Source organism: Macrobrachium rosenbergii, chromosome 12 (assembly GCF_040412425.1).
Source record: "Macrobrachium rosenbergii isolate ZJJX-2024 chromosome 12, ASM4041242v1, whole genome shotgun sequence".
NCBI lineage: Eukaryota > Metazoa > Arthropoda > Malacostraca > Decapoda > Palaemonidae > Macrobrachium > Macrobrachium rosenbergii.
Window position 1 is genome coordinate 67,333,212 of NC_089752.1, and position 27,961 is coordinate 67,361,172.

General features: G+C 39.3%; 1 protein-coding gene across 1 annotated transcript in view; it reads right to left on the bottom strand.

Moving 5' to 3' along the window:
• Positions 1 to 27,961, bottom strand: part of LOC136843714 (methylmalonyl-CoA mutase, mitochondrial-like) — a 418,104-nt gene that overhangs the window by 127,703 nt on the left and 262,440 nt on the right. The window contains exons 11-13 of the mRNA XM_067112308.1: positions 11,093 to 11,202; positions 1,125 to 1,274; positions 725 to 820 (exon numbers count right to left, since the gene is read on the bottom strand). Of these exons, the coding sequence (XP_066968409.1) occupies positions 725 to 820; positions 1,125 to 1,274; positions 11,093 to 11,202 (356 nt within the window). The remainder of the gene's footprint in view (positions 1 to 724; positions 821 to 1,124; positions 1,275 to 11,092; positions 11,203 to 27,961) is intronic.

The following is a 27,961-nucleotide window of genomic DNA, read 5'->3' on the forward strand; positions in this document are numbered from 1 at the left end:
ATGATGTCAAATGAAAGAAAATAAAAAGAAAAATTAACCACATACATACTGACATTGGGTAGCACTGGGATGGGGTTATGGATGGTTTAACTCTATCTCCTATGCATGTAAGGGCTATTCAAAGAAATTTATTGAACTTTTGATGGTAAAAAAAATTTACAGGTCTTTATTATTTTGTTTAATTTTTACTTATTTAAAGTAAAGAAATTTGGTTAGTTTACTTCAATGTAGTTTACTTCACTGTGTCATTTTGGCAATATACTCTTGATGTTTCATTTTCAAGATAATGCAATAAAGCACAATTACATAGCTTCAAAATAATACCCAAACACTATTCTGTTATGAAAACAAAATTTAGCAAGTGATAAAAGCGAATTTAGTTCTAAGTCCATAACAGTATTCTATAATGTTTTGAATATTGTCACTGGCACTTTTTGAACATCCTAAAAATCTCAAGGATTCAGTTCCTGAAGAATTAAAAATATTAAATTTCATAAATTCATTGGAAATATGTGCCTAAACAACCCTAACTTTGCAAAAAAAGTAAAAATCTGAGTGGTACTGCCTTGGCCTATATAATATCTTGACATTAAAATACTGAAATAAACAAAGCTTCCAAAATGACGCAAATGCGTCTATTTCTTCATAGTAATGTGCAACATCAGTATACTACAGTGGACATAAACTCAAGAAAAATACATACCTAACAGGATATATGACATACCTTTGCTGTGACGGCTACAAGGTCATCTTTATCACCATACTCATTTTTATATGCACCAGAAACCAATCTGTCTGTAGCAACGTGGCGGCCAAAAACCTGAAATGGGGTTTGGAGGTATAAAAGACATTAATCTTACTGATATTATAATAGGTACTTGAGCAGATAAAGGTTTTCATTCAGTTAGGAGTTGGATAAGAAACTATACATCAGGAATATACACAGAATGAGAATGCAATTATATTTTACAAACTCATACTGAAATCAGCTCTAAGGAACATCAGCAGATATACTGTATCTCTACAAATATAAAATGAATTAATGAACAAGCCCCATGAACTTTCTAAAACATAATAAACATACTAATGTTATCTATCCATAAGTAATCAGATAAACGTATTACCCTTTCCATTGCAATGGAGATTTCTCCTAATGAAGCCCGTGCACGAGCAGCATCAATGGCAAAGGCCAACAGATTGCCATCTCCCTTAGCAGCTTCTTCTAAAGCAGATAAAGCTGCCTGAGTTTTAGATTCATCACGAGTAGCTTTTATCTGCAACAGGGGGGAAAAATGTTTTTATCAAAATGAGAAGTTTACTTAATGAAATGTATGAATTACAGAATGCCAATACATACGGTAACTCTTATTTACATCTGAAAAATGGACATCATATACCACGCATTCGTCATTTTGGTACGCAGGATTTACTAACCAAGGCCTTACCCAGATGATCTCATCTTTGGAAGGTTTGAGTTACTCTAATTCTCCCAAATCATATACATTATACAGCTTTCATCTGTAACCATCTTTTGTGCTTTCTTCCATTTTTTGTTCATCTTACTTTTTCCTTTTGATTACTGAATCAATGTTTTTCTTCACTCACTTTAAGTATATGTTTACTACTCAAGGATTAAACACTCCATCCTTCGAAGTCTTAGAAAGAAGCTGAATATTTTATGGTCCAGTGGTTTTCCAACAGCTTGTCCAGTTAATCTAGACGCACTGTTAGTAGCCTGAGTGAGAATGTGGCACTTGGATAAAGTGATGTTCACTGGGGTTTCCTAAGTCATAAAGTGAGTTCTCACCCCACCCTCCAACCCAGCATTCCAAACCTTGATATCACTTTTGTTGCTATCCACCTTTATCTTGCACAACCTATTAAACCTTCCTTGCTCCAGTCAACTAATGAAGTTTTACTTCCTTAACTGACTGCTAAGCTCTGGTCTTCTTGGAAATTGTCTAGCTCAAATACCATGTTTAACATTTCCTCTACACCAGCCTTAACAGCCAATCAAAATATGGCAATGCTTTTGTTAAAGAACACTCCTTTATAAATTTTACGAAAGCTTTAGTGCAGAAGTGTGAAATAAAAACAGGATCCACTTGGTCAGCATAAAATAACTGGTCAGCTCCATTGGAGGCACAGGAGAATTACAAATTCATGAGGAATTGCCATCTGATTTACCCATTCTACCCTTATTCTCCTCCACTTACTGCCTAACACCATACTTAAAACTCCTGAATATCACTAGGACTTTAAAGGTCAGGATTTTGTAAAGATTCATATATAATCAAGATATAATAAAATGAAACAAAGATAACTTGATGAAATAAGCCAAACTTCAACAAACATTTTACTATAACTTTGTTACTACCTTTTTTCAAAGATTTAAAGTGTTAATGCTAAGTTATACAGTAAATGCATATACAGTATGGTTAAATATGAAATAAGTAAATGCAGTTAGTCAAAAACAGCTGTGAGTCTCTAATAAAGTACCTTGATGTTTAAAGAATGTAAGAGAATTTTATCTCTCTCTCTCTCTCTCAACTGCTCTTAAATGTAAAATCACTATATTGTTCTTATATTAATTTCATCATTTTTAATGCACTTCATTCATAAGCAAGATGTGTTTCCCCTTATGATTATATCATAAGCTCTCTTTCTCTTCATTATAAGGTTTTAAAGATCGGTTTTAAATGAAAATGTACAATATCACTTGCAAATTAATTTTTATTGATATTACTAACTTATTAGCAGATATCCAAGATGAAAAAGTGTTTTCTCTTAAGATTGACTCATAAGCTATTAGGCAACAAGCTAGGCTGCAGTAAAACTTTGCAAAGATTCTGAAGGAACACTCTCTAACACTACTAAGGATCTCTCAAGTTTTACTTATAAACTGCAAGCAAAAGGGAGCATCCTATCTATGGAATGGATAAACTTATTTCAGCACTAAGTGCCATTAGGCTTGGGAGGAACATGTACAGTAATATACGGTACTGTGTAACTATACACAGTACTCTTTCATTAATGAAAAATAGTACTGTACCTTGATTTATAAAAATTTTGGGTTACTATAAATCTGTCATAAATCAAAGAATGCCTGTATTTAGAAGGTATGAAAGATGATAAGCTATTGTTTAAAGGTAATCCTGTAATTCATGATTTTCACTAATATGACACTCTTCAGGTCCCAATTGTGTTGGATTAGTGAAGATGTGCCTGTATTAATAACCTGTACTTATACTAATCAGTTTCATCCTTACAGATTATTTCACTTCTTTGAATGAAGTTTTTAACTCTTATTCATAGTATATCACTTGTAAGAATTTGTGTAAAAGCTTACTGTAGTACACCTATGCTCAAAAGTGACACTACATGACTGCATAGGATTTCATTAAATAAAATCACTAACTGGCAATGTAACATGTATATTTATCTATTCTCTGGAAGCAAACACATGATTGTTTTATAAAATAAGGCCACAATATGTTTCATAAGAGTGAAATCTGTCCTATACACTATAGCAAAGCTGTAAGAAAATAGGTCTAACCAAATTTCAAGAAAAACAAAAAATTTCAAAAACTTTCATTCATCAGGTGCTGATGTGTTCAACAAAAAGTCTTAACCCTTTAACGCCGAAGCCCTATTTACAAAAACGTCTCCCGTATGCGGCGGCGAGGGGTGAGTTAACAAGAAGCGGAAAAAAGTTTTTTCAAAAATCACAGCATGCTTAGTTTTTAAGATTAAGAGTTCATTTTGGCTCATTGTTTTTGTCATTGCCTGAAGTTTAGTATGCAACCATCAGAAATGAAAAAATATCATTATCATATATAAATATTGGAATATATGACAAAAAAAAAAACTCGTATATAATTGTATACAAATCGCGCTGTAAAGCAAAACGGTTAAAGCTAATGACTTAATTTTTTTAGTTGTATTGTACACTAAATTGCGATGATTTTGGTATATAACAAATTTTAAAACGATCAAAGCAACACAGAGAAAATATTATCACAAAATGATGCATGAATTAACGCTGGACGTAAAAATTTTTTTTTTTCAAAAAATTCACCATAAATCGAAATATTGTGCTAGAGACTTCCCGTTTGTTGAAAAATGAAGCTAATTGCTTGAATATTACTAGACTGTAAGTGTCATAGCTTACAATTGCAGTTTTCGACCATTTCGGTCGAGTTAAAGTTGACCGAAAGTCAAATTTTTTCTATTTATCGTGATTTATATGAAAATATTTCAAAACTGATAAAAGCTACAACCATGAGTTATTTTTTGTTGTATTGTAAATGAAATTGCGCACATTTTCATATATAAAACTTTATGTAACGACTAATATAAAACGGTGCAAATATTACAACAACGAGACGAAAGAATTTACGAGATGTTCGGCCGAGTTACCACGCAGACGTAAGGAAAATGTTTTTTTAAAAAATTCACCATAAATCGAAATATTGTGCTAGAGACTTCCATTTATTGCAAAATGAAGGTAAACGATTGAATATTACTAGAATGTAAGAGTTTTAGCTTACAATTGTGTTTTTTGACCATTTCGGTCGAGTTAAAGTTGACTGAAGGTTGAAATTTTGGCAGTTATCGTGATTTATGTGAAAATATTTCAAAACTGATAAAAGCTACAACCATGAGCTAATTTCTGTTGTATTCTACATGAAATTGCACACATTTTCATATATAAAAGTTTATGTAACGACTAATGTAAAACGATGCAAACATTACGACAACATGACGAAAGAATTTCTGAGATGTTCGCCGAAGTTATCGCGCGCAGACGTGAAGGAAAATTTTTTTCAGAAATTCACCATAAATCGAAATATTGTGCTAGAGACTTCCAGTTTGTTGCAAAATGAAGGTACATGATTGAATATTACTAGAATGTAAGAGTTTTAGCTTATAATTGCGTTTTTGACCATTTCGGTAGAGTTAAAGTTGATTGAAGCTTGAAATTTTGGCAGTTATCGTGATTTATATGAAAATATTTCAAAACTGATAAAAGCTACAACCATGAGTTATTTTCTGTTGTATTCTACATGAAATTGCGCATTTTTCCATATATAAAACTTTATGTAACGACTAATATAAAACAGTGCAAACATTACGACAACGTGATTGTAAAAGAATTTCTGGCGCGGACGTAAGGAAAAAGTTTTTTTCAAAAATTCACCATAAATCAAAATATTGTGCTAGAGACTTCCAATTGGTAGCAAAATGAAGGTAAATGATTGAATATTACTAGAATGTAAAATTTTTAGCTTACAATTGCATTTTTTTACCATTTCGGTCGAGTCAAAGTTGACCGAAGGTTGAAATTTTGGCAGTTATCGTGATTTATATGAAAATATTTCAAAACTGATAAAAGCTACAACCATGAGTTATTTTCTGTTGTATTGTACATGAAATTGTGCACATTTTCATATATAAAACTCTATGTAACGGCTAATATAGAACAGTGCAAAAATTACGACAAAATGACGAAAGAATTTCTGAAATTTTCGGCCGAGTTACCGTGGGCGTAAGAAAAAGTTTTTTTCAAAATTCACCATAAATCGAAATATTGTGCTAGAGACTTCCAATTTGTTGCAAAATGAAGGTACATGATTGAATATTACTAGAATGTAAGAGTTTTAGCTTACAATTGCGTTTTTCGACCATTTCGGTCGAGTCAAAGTTGACCGAGGGTTGAAATTTTTTGTAGTCGACGTTTGCTACGTCCACTCGGTATTCAACAGACAATTTTAGTCGACGTTTGCTACGTCCAACAGGCGTTTAAGGGTTAATCAAACGTAGTTTCAACTATTCAAATAATAAAAAAATTTCATAACATTGACATTTTTGCATTGCAACCATATAATTTTAAATAATCCAATTTTTCTGTAGCTGAAACTCATCCACCAATATCACCAGATGGGCGTGGGCTGTGATGCAACTAAGTCATTTAAGTGGCAGCAACATAGGTCTATATGGTGTAGAGGCAATAAAATTATCTTGAAAAAAGGATTTTGACAAAGGAAAAATCTATTTCTGGGGAGGGCCCGTGTCACCCGGTGAAATAATCCATTCAGCACTTATTTCTAGGTAATTCCGTTGCTAGATACCAGAGAAAAGCTAAATGTAAAGCTGGGGTTACTACCCCCAGAGCGAGCTCCAAGAAATGGAGTCGTATATGGTAAAGGGTGAGATTGTCACAATCACAGGACCCTGCCCTATAAAGATTCCCAATGTCAAAAGTCCCAACGAGAGGTGCCGATACAAGCCCATGCACTACTCGCGGACTGTACACAAGGCAACACTAGCCGCATTCCATGTTAGCACCCACCCCACTAGAATGATGTTTATCATGGGAGGAGAGAATGAAAAACAGGGTGGGTCATCGGGTGACACGGGCCCGCCCCAGAAATAGATTTTTCCTTTGTCAAAATCCTTTTTCTGGATCGGGTCCCGTGTCAGCCGGGTGAAATAATAACAGAGAAATAAACATCATTCTTATGCTAATAAAGACTTAAAACAGAGACGTTGAAAACTAGGAGAATTCTACCTTGAACATTAGTAAGGTCCTCTAAATTCATGTAATGAAAATAATGTAAGTGGTCACCGTCTAAGATCATGAGCTTTAGATTGAACCTGAATAGGCTTGTATTAAGAAAATACTTTCTGCCTAATAGCAGACACGATGACAACAGTAACCCCCTTTTTTAAAAAGAGAGGATCTGACAAAATTGCGAGGTCCTGTCTAAAAAAGCCTGTAAGGAGAAAAACTGGGCACAGAAACAGACCTTGTAAAAGGGGGAGTACTTTCCAAGGTGACCACCGAAAATGAGGACCTTCAACTGTAGATAGAAAGTTAGGGTGAGGAATTCGCAACACTACCTCTGATGAGGGGAAACCAAAATGATTGGTTCCGCTAGACAGGGCAGACAGTACAGGAAAACTAACACTAGAAGCTAAGCTGATTAAAAATTTTGGGTCTTCCCCAACAAGGAAAGGTAAGAACAAGATGATTGTTGGTTACCAAGCTAACTCCGATACATTACTCAAAGACCAGGAAACCGAATGTGGACGGAGTACTGGTCTTAGACGAACACAGACCTTAGGGATGAAAGTTATGAGCCTGTGAGTCTGGTTCCAACAAAACACTTTCCTTGAGGCCAATGCGGCCGCATCATTACTGTAGCTTCGAAAACTATGTGAAGAGTGCTAGTTACTTAACTGCAGAACCATACTGCAGTAGAGTAGTATCCCTTAACTGATTTTAGGAAAACAGTAATAACAGGACCAATATCAGTTTCCTCCTAAACTGTAAGATTCACAAAGACCACAAAGCCAGGGCATCAGAGCTTGAGGGGCTGACGCAGGCTGAGTTTATACCAGACGTGACAGCTTGATAGTTTGTGGCTGAATTGGGTTGCAAACAGACCTACTTCCAGGTCCAGGAAAAGGTCACAAGACTACCTGAATGACGCTCCGTCTAAGGACTATTCCGACACCAGGGGGGAAAAAGTCCATTCAGCATTTATTTCTAGGTAATTCCGTTGCTAGATACCAGAGAAAGCTAAATGAAATGCTGGAGTTACTACCCCCAGAGCGAGCTCCATTAGATGGAGTCGTGTATGGAAAAGGGTGAACTACAAAAACACGGAACCTTATCCTATAGAGATCCCAAAGTCAAAAGTCCCACAGAGAGGTTTATGTTACAAACCCATGCACCACTTGCGGACAGTATACAAATCACCGCTAGCCGCATTCCATGAAAGCAACACCCGACCAGAATGATGTTTACTATGGGGGGGAGACAACACATGACAGAGGTGGGTCACCGGGTGACACGGTCCCCTCTCCAGAAATAGATTTTTCCTTTGTCAAAATCCCTTTTCTGGATCAGGTCCCTGTCAGCCGGTGAAAAATTAACAGAGAAATAAATATCATTCTTAAACTGTAAGAGATAACAAAATGAGTTGGGAACAGAAGACCAAAGGTCCACAAAAATTTTAATTGCTAGCAATAATAACAAATAATGTACAAATGTAACTGATGGGAGCTTAAAATTAACATGACAATATAAAAATATACTTAAACAAAATAACTATACAAAATTGAAAACATTATAACATAAATGTGTCATTTAAACAAATATACAGATAACACGGTCAGGTGATAAAGTCAAGGCACGCCTGACTGAAATGACTGTAAGGGGATAACTGAGGCAGTGGAGGAAGAATTGACTAGGAATCAGAAAGGGTACTAGAGGGAGGGACAACGTTCCCTGCCGCGACTGTTGAGAATTTAAGAGCTTCTAAGGATTTCAAATAGTGACGTTTGAAAACCAAGGGTGACTTCCAACCAGTGTATTTGGTAAGATCCGCGAAATTCATGTAATGGAAGTAGTTAATGGAGGTGGCCACAGCTCTAATATCATGAACTCTTGGGACTGAGTCAGGATTAGCCTGCTTGATGAAGTAAAGGATTTGCTGTCTAATAGCAGACATAGAGATATTAACCCCCCCTTCCCTGATAAAGAGAGGCCCAGATGAGATGTGAGAGGACCTGTCTAAATAAGACCTCAATGTATGAACTGGACATAGGGACAGGTCTTGCGGAAGGGGGAGAATTTTCCAAGGCGACCACCTATTCTGCGGATCTTCATTTTTGGCTAGGAATTTAGGGTGAGGAATCAGCAAAACCTCCCCTGATGGAAGGAAGTCGACATGGTTGGATTCCCTAGAGAGAGCAGACAGCTCTGAAATTCTAGCACCCGAAGCTAGGCTAACTAAGAACAACGTTTTCCTCAATAAGGAAAGGTAGGGACAAGACTGATTATCGATATCTGAGGCTAACTTCAACACATCATTCAAAAACCAGGAAACCGTATGTGGACGGATTACTGGTCTCAGTCGTGCACAGGCCTTAGGGATGGAAGAAAAGTAAGGATCTGTGAGGTCAATTTTGAAACTGTACAAAAATACTTTCCGTAAAGCCGACTTGACTGTAGTAACAGTACTGGAGGCTAAACCCTTCTCAAACAGTGACCTAAAAAAGGAGATTGCCAAATTTATGGTCATTACTGTAGCCTCAGATTCTTTCAAAAAGAGTGCTAGCTTCTTAACTGCTGAGTCGTACTGCCGAAGAGTAGAGACCCGCTTATCTGATTCCAAGAACATGGTATTGACAGGATCAACATTAGCATCCCTTTGAGCCGCAAATTTCATAAAGTCCACAAACCCAGGGCATTTTGAATTTTTGAGGAAGCTGACACAGTCTGAGTTTGTACTACTTGTGTTAGTTTCGGACTGGGGATTTGATGTGGCGAAGTTTCAGTTCCAACAGAAGTGGAAACCAGTTGCTCTTTGGCCAGTAGGGAGCCACTAGAGCTACTTGACCCTTTGAATGTCCTGACCTTGTGAAGGACCTTTAACAACAAGTTTACTGGAGGAACAGATAAATCTTCTTCCATCTGTTCCAATCCAATGACATTGCGTCCGTGGAAAGAGCTTGAGGGTCCAGATTGGGAGCTACGTAATGAGGAAGCTTGTTGTTGAGCTTGGTTGCGAACAAATCTACCTCCAGGCCCGGAACTTGGTTGCAGACCCAATTGAACGAGACCCTGTCTAGGGACCACTCCAACTCGAGGGGAGTTGTCCTCGATAGAGAATCCGCCACGACGTTCCGGACCCCTGCAAGATGAGTGGCAGACAGGTGCCACTTGTTCTTGCACGCCAAGGAGAAAAGTGCAATCATTACCTGGTTGATCCGGCTGGATTTTGAACCTCCCCTGTTTATGCAGTGGACTATCGTGGCGCTGTCCAGAACCAGCCTTATATGAATCTTCTTGGGAGGAAGAAGCTCCTTTAAGGTAAGGAATATTTGCTATAATAATATTTGCATTTTCATAAGAGATAAAATTATTCTTATATTTCTTAACCACTTAAAAAATAATGGTTTACTAGCAAATATTCGCCTGTGCAATTACACTTTTGTTAACGCCAAGATTTTGTTCCTAGGCCTTGGCGTGTTAGTCTTCTTTATTTGCTAAAAACACATTACAATTAGCATTCACATTTCCATATTAACAATTTCTGACCAGAAAGCACATGAAGTTATCTACAAATTCTTACACTTCAAGTTACCTTATGAATGAATCAATTATACACCAACAGCAGAAGGAATTTCAAGAAAATAGCATTCTTAGTCAGTTAATAAAAAAAAGTGTTGCATAGGCCTTGGAATCAATAATAATAAATATTCAGATTAGTAGCTATCTTCTCAATATCATTAAAATCACCATCTTTTATTCTTCAAAGAACAGGTAGTCTCTAAAAATAAATCCTTTAGTAAACAGGATTGCATCTCAGGAGCCTTAGATATTTTTGTTAAGCCTCTAAATCATTTTGCAACATACAAGCATTTTGAACATAGCCTAAAACTTCAAAAGTCAAAGCAAACTTTTTGTAATTCATATTCCTATTTTGAAAATTTTGCTATGACTTGTGAGCTTATTAAGCCTACTGTTACATTTTGCAGAGATGGTTACAATGACCACTTTGAGCAGCAAGTTAAGCACGCTGGCATTGACACAGATTACGAATTATAGCAATGCTTAAAAAGAGATCATATTTATACACCCATAAAGAAACTAGTGTTAGCTGTGGACCTGTAAACAAATCAATATGCATGACATTGAAAAAAAAAAAAAAAAAGTTTACTACTACTTGATAACCACTACCTTGAGCCAGATTTTGGAAAATACATCAAGATTCAAGTTGCATCACATCTGAGCATGATTGTACCAGGAAAGAATAAAACTGCAGATCATTTCAGAAAGCAACTTAATAAGCAGAGTGATCTGACAATACTGGGTTTATTTGTTTAAATCTTTTTGTTTCTAACAATGTGAATAAATGAACGACTACAACACTGTAGAGTACAATACGTTGCTGAGGACTACATTTTTTCATACATACAACTACATGAAATATAAGGCTGAAGAACAGTAGAAATGGTAACTGTGAGAACTTGTGGCTTTATACAAGTAAAATGCTAATTTTACTACATGTACACCCACCTTTTCAAGTTTACTGATCTGTTTCGACCGAACCTCATGATTATCAATCATGAGAACATCAACAGTTTCTTCTTTCTCCAGTCGATATTTATTCACTCCTACAATAACCTCTGAAATACACAAATATTCCTTTTACGACTGAATGTTGTTATAACAACTTCTGTTAACTTTTTTAAGCAATGTCACAGGACTATATACAGTATGGACTTCCCGTTTCATAAACACAATTCTCTTATATTACTTGTGTATAACTGCACACTATAAGATCAGTTTGCTTATTCCTTAACCTTGGCATGCTGAAGGTATATAATAAGGATCAAAGTTAAGGGAGGTCAACCCCAGGAGGTGCATAAAAGTGTTTGCTACCTGCACATCTGGTGTTATGGCGTCAGTATCTAACACTGAACCTTGTTATCTTAAGTCAGGCTACTGACTCTTCATTTGCTTACAAACTAGGCTGGTGATTAGTAGTAATACTTTGTTCTTCCTTATTTCTTAACAAATCAACAGGTCTTTTATGTTACTGTAGTGGATTGCTGTCATTTAATAAAATTACAAAATAGTGTGGGGTGTAGAGTGGTTCACTGAATGTAAAAAAAAAGGGGGGGATAACATTAGTTTCCACTGTTCCCTAAGAATGAAAAATTAAAATAAATATGGGTACACCTTTGCTAGAGAAAGGATCCTTTTAATGCTGATAATGCAGTTACCCATGGTGATCACTGAGAACCAACAGCAAATGAAAATAGTTTAAAATATGAACTGCTTTCTACCAGTACCAAGAAATAAAAAAAGGATTAAAGCAAGATAAGTCTCATCATTGCTGTTACTACATCACAAGATAAGATCAAAATAAAAATAGTGAAATATTTTATTACTTACACTGCTATTTGCTCACATGATTCCTTTCATTAGCTGATGAAATTATATATATATATATATATATATATATATATATATATATATATATATATATATATATATATATATATATATATATATATATATATATATATATATATATATATATATATATATATATATACATATACACACACACACACACACAGATATAATCAACCCCAGTTTTCCCAGGGATAGGGACCACAAACTCACTATGAGAATAGCTAAAATCTGTGAATACTTGACATCCCCCTCTAAAAATGCTGATAACTGGCTATTTAAATAGTTAAAAAGCCAGACCCCTTTCTAAACACGTTTATAACTGCTTATTTTAATAGTTCAGACACCAAATGTATACCTTAAACTATCATCCTACACAGAATATACCTTACACTATCATCTAAAACACTTTAATTTCATCTCAAAAACATATTACAACATTAACCTTAAAAATATATGGCTTACAGCTAAGTGTGAAAACTATTCAAGTGACCCCTATTTTCAAGTACATCTATTTTCTCTCATACGGTTTTCTTTGTACAGTACATGGGGAAACACTGGGTAGTTAAGTACTGTACAGTAAACCCCGGTATTCTTGTTCTCACCTATTTGCAGATTTCTCCAAGGAACATATATAAACATTATTCGCAGAAAATTCACCCATTCATGGTATTTTTCACTGAGAAATATTCACTAATTACTGTATTTTCATATCATTTTCATGACTAAATGCACTTTTTGTGATAAAACTATTGAAATACTCAGGTATAAGCATTTCTAGAGTTTTTTTTTTGTTTGAACTATCAAAATAGGCAGTTCTAAGTGTTTTTAGAGGGGTTTTAAGTATTCGCGGATTCTGGCTATTCGCGGGGGTGTGTGGTATGCATCCCCTGCGAATACGGGGGTTTACTGTATACAGTACCTTAATATTTAATAGGCACTGAAAAAAAGAATACATTTTATTGATAGTTTGCCGTGTTTACATTAATGTTAATGTTTGAAAATTAATATATAATTTATCATAAAAAATATATTTAGTCATGAAAATAACATGAAAATACAGTAATTAATCTATATTTCTCAACAAAAAAATCTGTGAATTACCAAATTTTTTGTGAATAATTCGGTGATAAATTCCACAGAAAAATCCTGAATTGCGAATAGGCGGGGTCAACTGTATATGTACGTGTATGTGTATATACAGTAAACCTCTCGTATTCGCGTTCTCATGATTCGCGGGTTTCTCTGTGGAACATATCTAGTATTATTCGCGGAAAATTCGCCCATTCGTGGTATTTTTCACTGAGAAATATTCACTAATTACTGTATTTTCATATAATTTTCATGTATAAATGCACTTTTTGTGATAAAACTATTAAAATACTCAGGTATATGCATTTTTACAGGTTTTTTCTGTGTTTAAACTATCAAAATGGGCAGTTCTAAGTGTTTTTAGAGGGGTTTTAAGTATTCACGGATTTCAGCTATTTGCAGGGGTGTGTGTGTGTGTATATGTATATGTGTGTATATATATATATATATATATTTTATATATATATATATATATATTATATATATATATATATATATATATATATATATATATATATATATATATATATATATATATATATATATATATATATATATATATATGTAATTCTAATAGCCACAATGCCCTCTTAACTTCTCGAATTCTTACAGCTTTTTTGGATATGCTTGTAACTACAACCGAAAATATCCAGACGGAAGAAACTGAAGAGCCTGTGAATAGGTGGAAGCATTGAGAATCAGATTCAAGCGTTACCATATTCACAAGGAGGTCAATTTTCGACCTGGCTATGTGACCTCCTTGTGAATATGGTAACGCTGGTTCGATTCGCGACCGTTATTCACATAACCGAAGAAACTCCGTCTGGATATTTTTAAATTACAGTTACATAAGCATATCCAGAAAAGCGTAAAGAATAAATCGAGAAATTAAAGGGCATTGTTTATTAGAATTACATATGTGTCTGGTAAAAAGTGACCAGTAGATTCTACATATATATATATATATATATATATATATATATATATATATATATATATATATATATATATATATATATATATAATATATGATATATATATATATATATATATATATATATATATATATATATATATATATATATATATATATATATATATATATATATATACATACATATACACACACACACACACACACACACACACATATATATATATATATATATATATATATATATATATATATATATATATATATATATATATATATATATATATTACATTCTAAGTTGTGGTGGTTACTGGTAACTCAAACAATAGAAAATGGTTGAAGGAGGAAGTACATCTTAGGTTGTCCATAAAATACATTTATTGTGACGTTTCAAAACACAAAAGTTTAATTTTCAAGCTATAAAGATAAAACAAAAACAATAAAATTAACATTAAAAGCAATAAAATACAAATACAAGACATAATACATCATATATAGCAAAATTAAGGGATTTTGACAAAGGAAAAATCTATTTCTGAGTGAGGCCCTGTGTCACCCAGTGAAATTCCTTAGTAACACGAATTTCTAGGTATAAATATTGCTAAATATACCAGAGAAAAAAGCTATCAGGAATGCTGGGGTTACTACCCCCAGATCGAGCATCTATAATGAAAATAGATGTCGGTATGGGCAAGGGTGAGTGAGGTCATCACTACCACAGAACCACACTCTGAAGACATCCCAATGGCAAAACCCCCGGAAGAGCGGAGAGCCGACCCAACTCCCGCACTCACCCGCCTGCCAAACAGCAACCCCAGCACCATCTGAACTCATTCCAGGCTAGCACTATCCCCAGGCTTGGTATGCCCATGCAGGGGGGGAAGCTAGAACCTGGGAGGGTTACCGGGTGACACAGGGCCTCACTCAGAAATAGATTTTTCCTTTGTCAAAATCCCTTTTCTGAGCTTGTCCCTGTGTCACCCGGTGAAATTGTAACAGAGAACCACACCAAGACTGTGAAGATTTAAGAAAATAAATATTTAAGGTGATCATGTATAAAAATGCGTACTATAAGAGAATAAGTTTAATTATATCTTATGACTTATTCAAAATTTCACAATAAAGAAATTATAATAATGGACATGTAAAGTCTATGTAATCAAATAAATTAACATGAAAACTTAAATCTATAGTAGAAAATATGAAAAAGAGTACAAAATAGATAATACAAAAAATGTAGAGGTACCTCAGGACTTAAATCTATAAAATAGTACATATCAAAACACAATCACAGTAAACATAATGTTAAAGCTAACAGTTCCAAATATCAAGTAAATTGAGGAGCCAGGCAGTGAGGTATGATTGGCCCACGAAATTTGGCAGGGTAAATAAATGAGGCAGGCGGGCGGGGGGGAAAAGGACAAGGTTAAAGGATAATATTAAGGTGGGGGGATGACACTCCCTACAACCACCGTGGGAAATTTCAGAGCTTCAAGTGATTTTAGGTAGTGGCGTTTAAACACTAATGGAGATTTCCACCCCATGTATTTTGTCAATTCAGCAAAATCCATATTATGAAAATAATTGGTAGAGGTAGCTACCGCTCGGATATCATGAACCTTGGGAACTGAATCCGGATTAGCCTGTTTAATAAAATATAGGATTTGCTGTCTTATAGCCTTTAAAGAAAGTTTTCCACCTTTTTCCCTGATAAAAAGAGGACCAGACAAACACTGAGAAGTTCTATGCAAATAAGCCCTCAAGGTAGCGACTGGGCATAAAGACAGGTCTTGTGGAAGAGGAACCACCTTCCAAGGGGCCATCTATCTTGAGGGTCTTCATTTTTCGCTAGGAATCTTTGATCTGGGGAAAGCAGGACTTCTCCTGACGGGAGGAAATCTATGTGATCGACACCTCTAGAGAGAGCAAACAGTTCTGAGATTCTGGCACCTGAAGCTAAACTAATCAGGAATGAAGTCTTCCTTAACAGATTTAGATAAGAGCATTGGGCGTAATTAATATCTGAAGCTAATTTTAGAACGTCATTAAGGAACCAGGTAACCGAATGAGGACGTGTTACCGGCCTTAAACGAGCACATGGTCTAGGGATGGAAGAAAAGTATGAGTCTGTTAGGTCAATCTTGAAGCCATACAAAAACACCTTTTTCAAAGCTGATTTTGCTGTTGTAATAGTGGCCGGGGCTAGGCCTTTTTCAAACAATGATCTAAAGAAGGTTATTGCTAAATTAGTGGTCATAGTTTGAGCTTCAGATGCCTTCAGAAAAGATGCCAATTTTTTGACTGCTGAGTCATACTGTCTGAAAGTAGAATCTTTCTTATCAGATTCAATAAATAGAGTATTAACAGGGTCAATATTTGCCCCCCTTTGGGCGGCAAATTTCATAAAGTCCATAAAGCCAGAGCGTTCAGAACTTTTGAGGAAGCTGACACAGTCCTTGTTTGTACTGTTTGAGTCAGCCTGGGTCTGGGTATCTGACGACACCGCAACTTGAGTTCCAAGAGAAGAGGGAACCAGTTGCTCTTTGGCCAATTCGGGGCTACTAGGGCTACTTGACCTTTGAATGACCTGAGTTTGTGTAAGACTTTCATTAGCATGTTTATTGGGGAAACATAAATTTTCCCCCAACTGCTCCAATCTATGGACATTGCATCCGTGGTGTAAGCTTGAGGATCTAGGTTGGGAGCCACATAACAAGGGAGTTTGTGATTGTTTTCCGTGGCAAATAGATCCACTTGAAGTCCCGGAACACGATGGCAGATCCAGATGAAGGAGTCCTTGTCCAGGGACCATTCTGGCTCCAGCGGAGTCGATCTGGATAGGGAATCCGCCACCACGTTCCTTACTCCCGCCAGATGGGTAGCTGACAAATGCCAGCTGTGTTTGTTCGCTAGGGAGAAGATGGCTAACATCACCTGGTTTATCTGGCTCGATTTGGAACCTCCCCTGTTTATGCAATGTACTACTACGGCGCTGTCCAACACCAGCCTGATGTGAATCTGGTTGGCGGGACGAAGCTTTTTCAAGGTAAGAAACACTGCCATTGCTTCTAAAGTGTTTATATGAAACTGTTGGAACATTGTAGACCATGTCCCTTGTACTTTTTGTTTTGGTGAGTATCCTCCCGAGCCGCTTAATGAAGCGTCTGTGTGGATTACCAGAGCTGGAGGAGGAAACTGAAGAGGGACTGACTTTGAGAGGCCCTTGACTGTGGACCATGGGCGGAGCCTTTTCTTTAAGATTTGTGGAATTGATGAGACCCTGTCCCTGAGCCTGACGTTGGCTCGTCTCCGCCACACTCTGTTTATGTCTTTTAATCTCGCTTTCAGGAGCAGGTCTGTTACAGAGGCGAACTGAAGAGAATCCAGGATTCTTTCTTGTGTCCGGCGGGAGACTTTCCTGTAATTCAGAAACTTTCTGGTAGCTGCAGCTATTTCCTTCCGTTTGGTCGATGGAAGAGAAAGTTTGTACGAGGTTAGGTCCCACTGGATACCCAGCCACTGGAACCGAGCCTCCGGAGTTAGGTGGGATTTCCCCCTGTTCAATTTGAAGCCTAGGGACTCCAGAAAATCGATCACCGTGGTCGTAGCACTCCGGCATTCCTCGACGGTTGGAGCCCAGATTATCCAATTGTCAGGTGCGCGCTGCTAACGATATCCCCCGGGACCGCAACTGCTGAACTACTGTGTCTGCTAGTTTTGTGAATATCCTGGGAGCTATGTTGAGCCCGAAAGGCATTACCTTGAAGGAGTAGGCCTGTTTCCCCAGTCTGAAACCCAGGAAGGGAGAGAAGTTCCGCGCAATCGGGACGTGATAGTATGCGTCTGAAAGATCGATAGAGGTGGTGACGGCTCCACGCGGAAGTAGAGTCCGTACCTGCGCAACTGTAAGCATGCGAAATTTGTCGCATCGTATGTAATGATTTAGACGCGATAGATCCAGAACTACTCTTTGTTGACTGGAGTCTTTTTTGGGAACAGTAAACAGCCTGCCTTGGAATTTGAGGTGTCTCACTTTCTTTATTGCTCTCTTTTCGAGCAGTTCCGTCACAAAGTCCTGTAGAACTTTGGAGGAAGGTTGGTGAAATCTGGTCAAGGGAGGAGGGCCCTTGATCCAGCTCCAACCTAGACCTTTGGACACTATACTGTGTGCCCAAGGACTGAAGGTCCACTGGTTTCTGAACCAGTATAGTCTCCCACCCACCTGGCTGATCTCACTGGGGTGGGGCGGGTTTACTACCTCTACCGCGGCCTCCTCTTCCCCGGGAGAGGGACCGTAGGGCAGCCTTACCTCTATAGGAGGCTCTAGCTCTACCTCCCCTTGCACTCCTGTTAAGGCCATGAAACGCCCCCCGACCCTCATATGAAGGGTTATATGCCGGAGACGACACATAAGAAGGAGTAGCAAGGGAGTGTTGAGCTGGCTGAACCAGCACAAACTGTTGAGGTTGAGCTTTGGAGGTCGAGGGTTGGCTCACCGCCGAGACAGGTGTACCGCCTGAACAACAGGCTGAAGCTGCTGCCTTCTATGCCTCCTGTACCTCTTTCCCGATCTATATTGGGAGCCGCCGGACTCTGGGGTCTTTCGCTTAAAGGCCGGAATACCCCACCGGGAGCGCAGACTTTGATTAGCCCTGGTTGCCTCCGCCAGGACAGTAGTGACTTTGTCTTCTGGGAACAGATTGGCTCCCCAGAAGGAACTCTTCATGAGCTTGTTAGACTCATGTCGAATGGTAGCGTCAGTGAAAATGAACTTGCAGCAATTCAGCCGCGCCACCATGAAGTCAAACAGGTCTGACTGGAATCCCGCTAACAAGGATTTCATCAAGACCTGGAACAGCGACTCCTCGGAGAACGAGACGGCAGTTGCCTCCGCCAGGCATAGCGAGTTCAGAGACCGACTCAGGCGACACCGTGCCTCGAACTCAGCTTTCAGGAGAGCTTCCGGCAGCTTGGGAAGCTGCTCACTAAACTGGTTGGAAGCGCAATCTGCGTCCAGTTTACCAGAAGTAAACGTGGCCGGAGCATCCTTCCAGAAAACATCACCCCCGGGGAAGATGAGAGATGTGGGGTCCGTCTCTCGAAGTTGGGGCAAAGGTTTGCCTTCACAACATGCTTGAGCAGTCGCAAGAGCTACCTTAGTCAAGCAGAGGGTTGGGAGTTTATCCCCAAGGGAGAACATGGTGAAGTTGCCCTTGAAGGGGGTCAACTTGGTGTTCTCCGCTTGCCACTCTGAGAAAGTGCTCATCAGAGCCGATTGCGCCTGGTCTCTAGGGAAGATCACTGTCTCCTTAGGGACCTTGTCAGAGCGTACCCAGGCTTCTTCTGTCAGCCTAGCGAAGCCTGGGTAGCGGAGGCAGAAGATCTGGAGGGAAGAATTCCAGTTCCTCCAGTCTGCGAGTGCCTAAACCTTCTATCGTTAAGGTATCTTCATGCCGGGGAGCATGAAGGGCAAAACGCCACGGGTTCCCTTTGTCGAACGGAGGGAGGGCGGAGGCGTCTGGGATGGGATAGTGTACCCCAGTCCCCCCGGAACGTACTATATTGGAGATCATAGTCTCCTGGCTCTGAAGCCTCTCCGTGAGCTTACTCAGCTTTGCCTCTACCTCTGTAGAGAACCTCTCTAGAAGCATCCCCGCAAACGCCTCAGGGTCAAAGGCAGGCTGGCGAGGAGGGCTAGGTTTGGCCACTTTCTTACACGCCACTCTGCCCGAGGTACTCGGTTTACTCCCGGAGGCCACCGGACCAGCGTCCTGGGGCTTTGACGAGGGAAAGGGGGATGCTTTGCGGGAAGACGAAGACTTATAGCCTTTCGCCTTCCACTACTTCTTCAGCTTGGGGACAGTAGATTGTGTTCTGTCCCTCAAGAGAGAAGATTTATGAAATCCCTGAAAGGAAGACACGGATGATGAAGGGGAGTCAAAGAGGGTGCCCGCCCCCACTGCCTCACTTACCTCCCTACCTACCTCCTGGTCCTGTTCCGTATTCATCGGTTCCAGGTCGAGATCCAACACGGCGACATCCCCCGAAACATCCTCATACAAGGAATCGTCCTGGATTGGCTGGGTCTCTACCCGGATTTGCTCGATGATAGGGCAGCCACCTCGGGGAACAGCCGCAGCAATCCGGGCGCCGGGGTAAAGTATGTTCCTGAGATTTTCGTCAAGAACATACGGTTTCCCCGACGGAACGTTCCTACCGAACCCAGCCACCCAGGCACGGAGGGACTCGAGGGCATCCTTACGGGAGGATTCATCGGCCTGGAAAAGAGGGGGAGTATCAGAGGCCGGTTATATAATGGTAAGCTCAGTATAAACCAGAAAACTATTTGACATTAAATGTAAGAGCCCCGGAGGGGCGAAACAAGAAGAATTGGCTTACCGACTCGTCCTGGACACACCCGTAGAACGCGAAGCAAACCTCACAGCCATCCGGGTGCCACACGATCAGGTCGTCTAAGTGCACCGCACAGCCAGCGTGGGCGCGGCATACCACGTGCCCGTAGGGCTGGTGCAGGATAGCAGTGCACCCGGGCTCCTCACAACGAACAGTCTGTAAGTGTGAAGAGTATATGAACCTACTAATCTAAGATACCTTAAACTAAAGTAGGTACTAAGTAATTTCATACCATGCTACCGGAGCACTCCGGTGGGATGAAAAAGATCATAAAGTATGAACCTACTCATCTAAGATAACTTAAACTACAGGTTTAAGTTTTTCGTACCATACCGCCAGAATACTCCGGCGGAACAATATTACTGAGCCAGACAGGACACTCTATCTCGAGGGACGCCAGAGATAATACAGTTGAACTCAAAGATAGGATCACTGAACTCATGGTACGAAATAGATAAACTAGTCATGACTTTTGAGTCTAGCGGCGGGATATATGAGGCCGCTGGGGTAAACTAGTATAACAGATAAAGTGATGTACAAATAATTGGTTAACGACATAATAAGAATAAAAAATCATAGACCCCCGGGTTCCGGCACAACCCCTCCGGGATCCCGAGCCTCTGAAGCTAGAGTCCAGTAGGAAGGCAAGGCAGTACATCACAGCTGATCATAATATGGTCAGGTGGAAAAGCCAGTCAAACCTATCCATAAAGACGCAACATGCTGAAGCATTAGCCTGGCGGAGCAACGGGAGGGCCGGGGATGGCGGAAACTGAGCCCTGAAAGTGGTCGGAAACCCTCTCGATCCGGAGAGAGCGAATCAACGAAACACTTGTTCAAGTAAATGCCGGCAGGACCGATCCCAGGAGGGAGCGTGTCCGTCAACTAGAGATAGGCCTGTCTACCTCGGGGTGACCATCGTAAGCCCGACGTCTCGCACGCGAGGATATGACAAAAACTAGAACCTCAGGAAGGAACGGGGATAGTACTAGTAGGAGAGGGTCCGGAGAATAAGAACAGGAGACTGGGGGAATACTCTCCGCTCAACTGTAACCCCGTAAGGTATATGGGGAGACCGTGACCCACTACAAGTACCGGGGAAGGAGAAGGGGGGGGTAGTACAATACCAAACCACATTACGCTCTCACCCTCCTAGTCGGCATAGCCTAGGTGACAAGGAGGAGAGAGAAGGGAAGGGGAGGAAAGAACAGGGAGAGAAATTCCTGTGTCGAAGGCCAACCTTAACCGACTAGAGTAAGGGGTTGTGTGAAGCATGAAGATCTCCTAAATAAAATCCTCTTCCCCCACTGGTGATAGAGGGGGGGGGAAATGGGGTCTCAACTTCAGCCACCCAAACAAGCGGTAGGCGGATGGAACAACAACAGAAACTCCCTCGACCTGACTCCCTCCCCCTCCTACCCTCTCAAGCGAAATACGGGAGAGCAGGAGGTTAGGAAAGCAAAGGGTAAAGAGGTAGCCTAGTTCATTCATTAGTGAAAGGACTAGGCTAACACCCCGCTAAGGATATAGTATGTTAACCAAAGTAAAAATTAATAACCATCAAATAATCATCAAATAAACCAAAAATATACGCTTGTGCTAGGCATAGCCTAACCAAACGAGGCGACAGAATGTAAACAGTCAACAGGCCGAACCTGACGCCACGTACGGGTGAATTATTATAATTTTCACGTCATCAAGCACATATAGTGAAAAAAATTTTTATATCACACTTTACAGAAAGGGAAACATCCTGGGGAGAAAACTAACGAGTGAAAACTTCGGATACCTTAAACAGTCGAAAGAACCCCTATGAGAGGAAACTCGTAAAGAACAAAATTAAAGGAGACCTAAAGACACACCGCGAGAGAACGCCGCCAGGATGCTCCCTGATGGGGAATTAAAGATAAACAGTGTAAACGACCAAAAGAAACCCAAACAGAACAAGCCGAATGGGTATACCTCGAGGTCGGTATGGCTGCCAAGAGGGACGCCGCAGTGACCCAAACAAACAAAAACCACGTATAATTTATGTATACGGGCTTAAACAGCCAGACTTATCATAAAAACCCCAAAAGAAGATGGTACTTAACTTCGAAACAGTAAAGCTGCTCGATGCCATGCTGAATTAATGGGAAAAATCCAAGAAAAGCACAAGTGAAAATCAAAATAGATCGCAGCGATCACGTGCTAGAAAGGAATGAGTTCAGATGGCGCTGGGGTCGCTGATTGGCGGGCGGGTGAGTGCGGGAGTTGGGTCGGCTCTCCGCTCTTCCGGGGGTTTTGCCATTGGGATGTCTTCAGAGTGTGGTTCTGTGGTAGTGATGACCTCACTCACCCTTGCCCATACCGACATCTATATTCATTATAGATGCTCGATCTGGGGGTAGTAACCCCAGCATTCCTGATAGCTTTTTTCTCTGGTATATTTAGCAATATTTATACCTAGAAATTCGTGCTACTAAGGAATTTCACCGGGTGACACAGGGACGAGCTCAGAAAAAAACTAGTTGTAGCAGGACCAACCATCAAGAGAGGAAGGAAGGACGAAAGTCAGAAGGAACAAACCAGAGATGACCGGCAACAGCTCACGTAAGGCAAAGAGTTGTCGAGGAAGACTGCGTAATCAATTGGGGAACAAGTTGTTTAATAGACAAGGACTCCTGGATTGTCAATAGTTTGCCATTCGGTGCCCGTCCCAATATTTCAAAATCTTTGTATTGTATGTTATGTTTGCATTTATTGGCGTGTTGCCTGATGATGGAAAATTCAGGATTAGCAAGTTTGCTACCAGTTCAATAGCTAACGCCCTCATGGCAATCAATTCTGACCCTTAGTAACCTCTGCGTGGATCCCACATAGGTCCCTACATTACATCTAGGGCAATTGAACTTGTACGCAACACATGAGGTCATCAAAGGGTCAAGTTTATCTTTGAATTTAAACAAACTACCCAAAGTAAGTGGATTTGTCGGGATGATATTAAATTTAATAGCTGGTATATAATTAAATATAAATTTTCTTAGTGCTTTCTCCCCTGATAGAAAATGATTATAATATAAAAAATTTGCTCCACTTCAAAGAAGCCATACTTAGCCAGGACTCAGACCTCTTTATGGTCAGTTATGATGTTGAGTCTTTGTTTACTAATGTACCTGTGAATGAAACTATCAAAATTATTGTCAACAAACTCTTTCCTGAAACTGACTCTCTTTTTAATAATTTTAATGTCTGATTTTAGGAAACTATTGCAACTGGCAGTGAAGGACACTGTCTTCATTTTTAATAACAATTGTTACTCTCAAATAGATGGTATGGCTATGGGTTCTCCATTAGGGCCCATATTTGCAGGCATTGTTTGTGCTCCCTGGAGGAGCATTTTTTAGACACCTGTCCCATGAGTTACCATCCGCTGCTCTACAAAAGGTACGCTGACAATACCTTTGCTCTTTTTAAATCCAAGTATGACGCTGAAAGGTTTCTTGGTTTTATTAACCCTTAAACGCCGAGCCTCTATTTACAAAAACGTCTCCCGTATGCCGGCGGCGTTCGGGAGCTAGCGCCGAAGCGGAAAAAGTTTTTTTAAAAAAATCACAGCAAGCTTAGTTTTTAAGATTAAGAGTTCATTTTTGGCTCCTTTTTTTCTCATTGCCTGAAGTTTAGTATGCAACCATCAGAAATGAAAATAAATATCATTATCATATATAAATATTGGAATATATGACAGCGAAAAAAAAAACTCATATATAATTGTATACAAATCGCGCTGTAAGCAAAACGGTTAAAGGTAATGAGTTACTTTTTTTTAGTTGTATTGTACACTAAATTGCGATGATTTTGGTGTATAACAGATTGTAAAACGATTAAAGCAACACAGAGAAAATATTATCACAAAATGATGCATGAATTCGTAACGCTCGGACGTAAAAAAAAGTTTTTTTCAAAAATTCACCATAAATCGAAATATTGTGCTAGAGACTTTCCAAATGTTTCAAAATGAAGGAAATTGATTGAATATTACTAGACTGTACGTTTTTTTAGCTTACAATTGCATTTTTTTTACCATTTCGATCGAGTTAAAGTTGACGAAGGTTGATTTTTTCTATTTATCATTACTTATATGAAAATATTTCAAAAAATGGTAAAAGCTAAAAGCATGATTTATTTTTTGTTGTATTCTACATCCTGTTGCCTCACAAATACGCAAACACTCGCCAAAGTTCTGCAAAACACGGATCGTCAAGATATCGCTCTCCGACGATGCGCGCTGATGCTTTCTGGCGTGAGAAGGAAGAAATTCGGCGCATGCGGCGTCTGGGTGACGCTTATAAACAAAACAACAGCGTGATCCGTGAACTCCCAGCATCCCTCAAGCGCGTGATTTAAAACCTTTTCGCAAACTAGGCCTATAATTATTTTTCGCGAATATTTAAAAAAACCATTTTTAGTCGACGTACCATACGTCCACTTGGCACCCAACAGACAATTTTAGTCGACGTATGGTACATCCAGTAGGCGTTCAAGGGTTAATAGGGCACACCCCAATACAAATTTCACTATGGAGTGTGAAAGTGATAATAAACTACCATTCTTAGATGTTTTAGTCTTATGAAAATATGATCATTTTAACACTTCAGTTTACAGGAAGAGAACTTTTACAGGACTAGGTTCAAATTTTTATAGTCATTGTTTTTACGGCTTTAAATTAAACTCTTTATCTACATTACTTCATCGTGCCTTCTTTCTGACATCTAGTTGGGAGTTTTTTCACGAGGAAATCCGCTTCTTACGTCAATATTTTACAAGTAATTATTTTCCCACAACACTTTTTCACAGGTATGTTTTTAAACTTCTTAATAACGTTTTTATTCCAAAAGTCTCCTTACCTAATGTGCCTAAGCTTCCATTTTATGAAAGTGTACCTTTGATCCATGACCAAAATTTCTATGATGCACTAAGAAAACTTATATTTAATTATACACCAGCTATTAAATTTAATATCATCCCGACAAATCCACTTACTTTGGGTAGTTTGTTTAAATTCAAAGATAAACTTGACCCTTTGATGACCTCATGTGTTATGTACGAGTTCAATTGCCCTAGATGTAATCTAGGGACCTACGTGGGATCCACACAGAGGTTACTAAGGGTCAGAATTGACTGCCATACGGGCGTTAGCTATCGAACTAGTAGCAAACTTGCTAATCCTGAATTTTCCAACATCAGCCAACACGCCAACAAAACAGGTTTTGACGTAGGAAAAACCTATTTTTGGTAGTCGCTGTTGAGTCCTCAAGGAGTTACCTTCCATGGTCTACCAGAGCTCCATGGTGACCAAACTAATATTAAAGAATTCTCTTCTAGTTGGTCTTTTGGCCAGGTATTGTGTCGTAATGATTAACATTATAACACATGATGGAGTATATAATGGACTCAAAGATAAGAGGGCACTTTTCCTTATCTTCAGCGAAGCTGAACCCAGTTTTTCCAACGTCAAATAACCTGCAAGAAAGAGAAGTGACTATTGCGCATGCGCATCCGCCCTCTTGTTTACAACCGGGCCGTTAAAAGACCATGGAGCCATTGCTATCTGTTGGTTAGTGCAGGTTGATCCCTTTGCCCAAATCCCATGCCTTTTCATCAGGGAAGTGGGAGGGTTTTGAGGACTCAACAGCGACTACCAAAAATAGGTTTTTCCTACGTCAAAACCTGTTTTTTGATAGTGTAGTCGCTGTTTCGTCCTCAAGGAGCTTTACAAAAGAAATTGACAGGTGACGAAAAAAGGCTTAAGCTCTCGCTTTTTAATCCCAACACCCCAAAGGAAATAACATTTCCGGTCCAAGGTCAAGCCACAGACTTCAAGTCCCATTCTTTATTCCATATACTTTTCAGGTTTTGATACCAAGGAACAAGAAACTATGCACAAACTTACGTTTTAGGATGTAGTTCTACAGTGGCTTACCTAAGCATGCTGGGTTTTGTTGTAGTACTGTCACCCATCTCCCAGCCATAGCTAACATACTCACCGTCAATATGACCCCTGGTTTTCTGCCGCAGCACCTAGGGGTTAAGACTAACTATGCCACCTACTGATACACAGCGTAGTCATGTGGCAATGATTTAACTGATGACCACCCTATACATCTGGAGACTTCTTTGAAAGGGACATTCCTGAAGAAGGCCAAAGATGTACTTACTTTCCTAACATCATGTGACCTACAGAAAGAGTGTGGATTTCCCTTTTTAATGAGAAAACACTACAAACATTCTCAGTCTTTGTAGGGAGAGTGGTTGGTTTCTGCTAGGGTGTAGGAAAATAGGACCTTCTGGGGTGTTTGCCGTGACTTCTAGGTAAACCTTAAGTGCTTGAACTGGGTGTAATGTCTTGTCTGCTAAATTGAATTTTCTTGTAAGAATGGATTTCCTTTTTAAAGGATCCATATTCTTGGCCTGGAGACAATAATAACTGATGGTCAGCTATTTGCGTGATGCATCGTCCCCATCTAAGAGAGCCCAATTCACTAATACTGTATGAGCTCCTCATGCTAATGCAATCAAGAAGATCACCTTTTATAGCCTGTGCGTTGTGGTTGTATTGGGTCCACTGAACTGAGGGGCTGATAGAAGTCTAAGCACCTTGTTCAGGGACCAAGAAATTGGAAGCCTTCCAGGAGTGGGCCTTTGTAGAGCAAAAGACTGCAGAAGGGAAGTGACAACTTCTATACTGGAGTCGACCCCGAATCCATAAAGCAAGGGTTCCATTAATGCAGCCTTGTATGTCATGACTGTTGTAACCACAAGGCATTTGTCTTCAAAAGGGTATATAATAAAAATATAGTTTCTATAGAAATCTCAACTGGGCTCTCAGTAAAGATATAATCTAACCATATCTTCCATACGGACTGGTAATGCTGGATAGAAGTCCGTAATTTTTGCACTAGGTACCTAGCAATGTTGAGTGAGTAATTATTACGATAGATATTTTTAAAAATCTATACATGAAGGTCTCGGCTTAGAAAGGAGAGACTTTCCCTCCTACTATCTGGGATAGAACAGCGGACGACAGTGGAATTGATCTTTTTGTCCGTTGTTGAGGTAATAGGAACCAATGCCTGCTTGTCCAATTTGGGGCTATTAAGTACACTATTCCTTTGAAGGTTAGAAGTTTGCTCAAAACCTTTGAAACCTGGGAAAATGGAAGAAAAATTTTCGTCCTCCCCTTGTTCCAGTCTTAAGGAAGGCATCTCTTGCTGTTGCTTGACTGTCCAGGTTTGGAGACACATACATCAGGAGTTTGTGATTCTTGTATGTGGCGAACAGGTCCACTTCCGGTTGTGGAAGCATGTTGGCTAGTATTTGAAAAGAGTGGTTGTCCAACATCCACTCTGTTGAGGTTGTCGTTTTCCTTGATAGAGAGTGTTATTACAATGAGACTCCTTGTGAGGTGAACTGCAGACATGTGCCACTTCCTTGCTTGCGCCATCCGAAGGATGGCTAACATTACCATATTGAGAGGAGGTGAATGT